The 5,280-nt window shown below is 37.5% G+C and overlaps 1 protein-coding gene across 1 annotated transcript in view; it reads left to right on the forward strand.

Annotated features, from left to right (window-relative positions):
- hltf (helicase-like transcription factor) overlaps positions 1-5,280 on the forward strand; it is a gene marked incomplete at its 3' end in the record, with an annotated part of 22,928 nt that overhangs the window by 12,298 nt on the left and 5,350 nt on the right. The window contains 7 exon segments of the mRNA XM_014017081.1: positions 232-364; positions 1,738-1,873; positions 2,338-2,517; positions 2,643-2,758; positions 4,299-4,480; positions 4,568-4,690; positions 4,894-5,006. Of these exon segments, the coding sequence (XP_013872535.1) occupies positions 232-364; positions 1,738-1,873; positions 2,338-2,517; positions 2,643-2,758; positions 4,299-4,480; positions 4,568-4,690; positions 4,894-5,006 (983 nt within the window).

Consider the following 5,280-nt stretch of genomic DNA (forward strand, 5'->3'; position numbering starts at 1 on the left):
GCAGTGGAAGGTGTCAAAGCAGTTTGGAGAGAAAAACAAAGTAAAGAAAAAAACGATTAATCGATTATTAAATTAGTCATCGATTATTTTAATAATCGATTAGTCATCGATTAATCGTTGCAGCTCTAATGGAGACCTAAAAAACCTTTGTTTCAGTTATTATCCACTGAGGCATGTTGAACAGGGTGAGTTCTTACAGAAGCTGAGTTAAAAACTGAGGTTTTCTTTCAGARTAAAAGTCCCCTGCATGGTATTAATTGGCTGAGGGTGGTCCTGGATGAAGGACACGTCGTAAGAAACCCAAACGCACAGATGAGCAAAGCTGTGCTGGAACTGAAAGCTCAGCGGCGCTGGATTCTCTCAGGTACTTTAAAATAAAAAAATAACAAAAAACTTTAGTTACTTTGTGTGAGAAGGAATGAAAATAACGAGAGGAATTAAATTTGCTGTGAAAAGACAGAGGCTGCTGAATGACTGCTGGAGTTCGTTTAATTGTTCAAAATTCAAACAGAACAAAAGCTGAAATCAGCCAAACTAAAGCTAAAAGCTTAAATCAGTAGAACTACAGCTAAAAGTCAAATTTAACAGAACAGAATTCAAACAATAAAATTAACAAAATAAGCTTAAATTAGCCAAACAATAGCTAAAAGCTACAATGAGCAAAATATTAGCTAAAAGCTACAATTAGCAGAACTACAGCTAAAAAAAGTTGTTGCATGTTTAAAAAATGTTAGAAAAAAAAGCTAAAATTACCAAAACATATATAAAAGTGCAAGTAACCAAAAATGTAGCTCAAAGTGAAAACCATCAACACCGCAGCTAAAATCTAAAATCTGCAAAACTGGAGGTAAAAACTAAATTTAGCAAAGCAGTAGTTAAAAGTGAAACTTTACTAAACAGTAGCCGAATAATAAAATTAACAAAAGCGTAGCTAAAAGCTAAAATTAATATTAGCTAAAAGCTAAAATAAGAAAAATAGTAGCTAAAAGCATGAATTTGAAAAACTGCAGCTAAAACCAGTTGCTACATGTTTAAAAATGTTACAAAAATTTTTGCAAATAGCTAAAATTACTAAAACATTTAAAAGCTTTGATTAACAAAAATATAGCTTAAAGCTAAAATCAGAAAAACCGGAGCTAAAAGTTAAAATCTGCATGTCTGGAACTAAAAGCTAATTTTAGCAAAATAGTATCTAAAAGCTAAACTAATCAAAACAGTAGCCAAACAATAAAATAACAGAACTATAGCCGAAAGCCTAAATGAGTAAAACAGCAGCTAAAAGTTACAGTGAACAGTAAAAGCCACTTTAGAAGAACTACAGCTAAAAACAGTTGCTTTGTGTTGTCAGGATGTTAGAAAAAAATGTTGCTAAAACCAAAAATGACCAAAAACATATCTAAATGTTAAATTTAACAAAAATGTAGTTTTAAGCTAAAATTAGTAAAACCCTATCTAGAAGCTAGACATACCAAAACAGTAGCTAAGAGATGCAGTTGACAGAAGGACACAATAAGAACGCAGCTGATGCAGATTTCAGGAAAAGAAATGCTGAAATTAATTAAATTTTTTTTGGAGGGGTCGGGTTGCTGTTAATGTGAAAATAGAATAGGATAATGATCTGATGTTTTTGTGATTTTTTTTCTACAGCTGATTTTAGATCACAAATATTCCAATCATTCAGTACCCACGTGGTTTAATGGAGAAAATCCAGGTGACAGTTGCTGTGGTTCCTTTCAGGTACTCCTATCCAGAACAGTGTGAAGGACCTGTGGATGCTGCTGGCCTTCCTGCGTCTGAAGCCCTTCGATGTTCGGGAGTGGTGGAACAGAGTGATCCAGAGACCCGTCACACAAGGAGACAGAGAAGGCCTTCAGTGAGCGTTTACTCACAGATTTACTGCTGGACTCCTGCACTGCCTCAATAATACTCCAGAGGGCGCCATTGTCTGAGTGAAACCTTGAGTCTCTTACCTGAATATGGCCTTTAAAAGCACAAAAAATGCTACAATTCAGTCAGTTTTACAGATATTGAGCTAAAATTTGATATCGTAGTAGCTAAAGGTCATTTYCAGCCTAAAATTTGAGCAAGACATCATTCAGTATTGAATAAGATTGCACACGAAATGTTACATTAATTCAAGGAACATTTAAATATTTTTACTTTGGCTTAATGTAATTAATAGGTTTATTGTTCTGTTTTGTATGAGTGAGAATAAATAAGTGCTGCATAAAATGTGAAGAAGTATAAAAAGTGTGTATGACTGGGTGAAAGAGAAACTCTTTAAAGCGTTTTGTAGACTTTTTTTTAAAAAATCGGACCACTTGATGCTGTGCACAGAAACCTCCAGAACCTGGTGAGGTGCATCACCCTGAGGCGGACCAAGAGCAGCGAGCTAAACGGCCGCCGACTGGTGTYGCTGCCGGAGAAGTCTGTGTTTGTGGAGCAGGTGGAGCTCAGCCCGCAGGAGAGGGAGGAGTACGAGCTGGCACGTACCGAGGGCAAACGTACCGTCGGCAGGTAACGGGTGGGCTGAGTGGGGCTGAACACGTGCAGGCATGTTTGAGGAGACGAGGTATGGGAGTATCTACAGCACAAAGCGTGTCATGTTGTACTAACAGTATAAATATGTGTGCGTTTTACAGATACGTAGCTGAAGGGTCGGTCTTGAGGAACTATGCTGATGTTCTCGCCATCCTGATGAGGCTCCGCCAGCACTGCTGCCACCCTGACCTGCTGCCCAACACACCATCAGATTTAGGTCAAATACATCTGTAGTTATTAAGATTATCACACTCAGGAATAATATCAATGTTTTGGAGAAGAGTGATGAAAAATTAAACAATTAGGCAAATTAAGCATGTTATTAAAGGCGGAGTTTCAGACTGAAATCATCGTATGTTGGATTGTAGCGGTTTTGGTTAAACCTTGGAAAAAATATTACGTGTAATCTCATGAGATGTCGCAACCCTCATACCAAATTTTAGTCTGATGTCTGTAAAGCTGAGAGTTTTTGTGTTTGTTGATGTTGATTATTTGTGGCGGTCACTCCGAAAGTTATCAGCTGTAGATTTTTAATTATTAATTTAATAATTTCTGCACATTGAATGAAATTTGTTTAGCGCTTCATTGTGTGGGATTTCACTAAAACAATCTGCTTTTGCCACCAGTGTTTTCTRGCCAACTTCTAACTTATTTCTGGAAACACGAGACGTGTTGTKAACCGCGCTGCACTTCCACAATTTACAACTTTTTGCGTCAACTTTTCAGGAGCAGCGGTTAAATCAGTTTATTGTTGTGGAAGCTCAAGGCAGCTGGAGAAAACCCTGCTATTGATAACGATGTATTTTTTTTACATGTGAATTCAGATGTGCATGGTCCCCATTTAGTTTTAGTTGTGGAGTTGTTGGTTTTAACCAACCAGAAGAAATTAATTTTAGGATTATTTTTTAGGATTTTTGACAATAGGAATTTAAAAATACTGTATGTGACCCATCACATCGAAATGAGGATTAAGTCTAAAAGTGATATATGGAGAAATAAGACAAAAATAATGTTTTGATAAAAACACTTCCGAAAATTGTATTTCGTCAAAATATAAAATAAATGCTTTATAAGTGTTTCATTTGAATGAACTATAAAATTTAATCATAAAAATTTTTTTGAAGCACTTTTTACAGCAGTAGCAACAAAATAACTGATTTTGAGGAAAAAACACCTTCAAAGTTGAGATTTTCCCTGTGAGCTAGCAAAATTTTTGTTTCTTTCCAGCTTGGAAATCTCAATATTCATCAATGTGAGGTTTCTTCTTCATAAGGAAATGAAGAATTTCTCATAAAAATAACATAAAATTAGGATCCAGACCAAATATTAATGTTTTATCATAACGAACAAGACAAATTATGTCATATCTCTGGATAAGCTTATATCAGAATGGTCCAGGTATCAAAATGTAGCTTTTAAAGCCAAGAATCTGAAAGTGTAATTAGGTCATTTTGACCATATTTTACTTAATCCTCATTTCGATATGATRAGTCACATATAATTGTAAAGATCATGATGTTATCAGTCTGTTATTTTTACACCCATTAGGTGAACAGCTTGGCTGTTTGCACCTTTTTACTTTAACACCAGTGTGGCTCTTGTACTGAGCAGTGGGGGGAGAAGAAATCCAGTGCTGTGTTGAATTTTTTATTTATTTTTTATTTTTGGAGTTGCAGTACAAAACCTGTTTGCTCTTCTTTGGATCTACCTAACGTAAAGTCATATTTCCACTTCCTGTTCCCCCTTCCTGCATGCAGGCACAGCGGCGACGCCCGCAGAGCTGCGGGAGCGTCTGATAGAAAAGCTGCGGTTGGTGTTGGCCAGCGGCTCCGACGAGGAGTGCTCCGTGTGCCTGGACTCCATCAACCTGCCCGTCATCACGCACTGCGCCCACGTTTACTGCCGACCCTGCATCGCCCAGGTCATCAGCAACGAGCAGGTGCACCTCAAGCTCTCAGCATCATTGTTTTKTTTTTTTTTAAGTTCGCACCRCCCATCATTTCTCTTAATGATGAATGATTTACAGGAGAGGGCTCGGTGTCCTCTCTGTCGAAGTGAGATCAAGACCAGTGAGCTGGTGGAGTTTCCACCAGAGGAGATGGAAGAGGACAGAAGTAGGAGCTCCGAGAGGTGGAGGACGAGCTCAAAGGTATTCACTGCCTGATCTGAGACCAGAGGAGAAAACCTAAACGTTTCTCTGCAGAGCAGTAAAATAAGGAATGAAACATAAAAAAGTTGCACTTTACAAATCGTTTGGTTTTTCACTGACCTTCTGCATGTCGGCTCATTTTTTTATATTCAAAGTAAAGTTTACAAAATCTTACCTTTAACGTGTTTTCTGTGTTTGTGCAGGTGAAGGCTCTGATGGGAGGCCTGCTGCGTCTGCGATCAGAGGACAGCAGCGTTAAATCTCTGGTTGTCTCACAGTTTACACGCTTTCTCACCATCCTGGAGACTCCACTCAGGTAACACACACACACTGGACTTATATTTGTAGTTGTTTTTTATTTCATTTTGCTAACAGAACTGTTTATTTCTTTATCTGGTCATTTGTTAGATGATTTTCCTGCATAAACAGAGTGTATACAGTGCATAAGGCTGGGCGATTAATCAGATTTTGATCTTGATTACGATTTGGGTTTTCAGCAATCATAAAAACATAATGGGCCACATGCAAGAACCGTTTGTACGCACAGATTTGTTCTTAAGTTGTGCGTACGAGTGATTTAGGAGAATTTG

This window comes from Austrofundulus limnaeus, unplaced genomic scaffold (genome assembly GCF_001266775.1).
Source record: "Austrofundulus limnaeus strain Quisiro unplaced genomic scaffold, Austrofundulus_limnaeus-1.0 Scaffold160, whole genome shotgun sequence".
Lineage (NCBI taxonomy): Eukaryota > Metazoa > Chordata > Actinopteri > Cyprinodontiformes > Rivulidae > Austrofundulus > Austrofundulus limnaeus.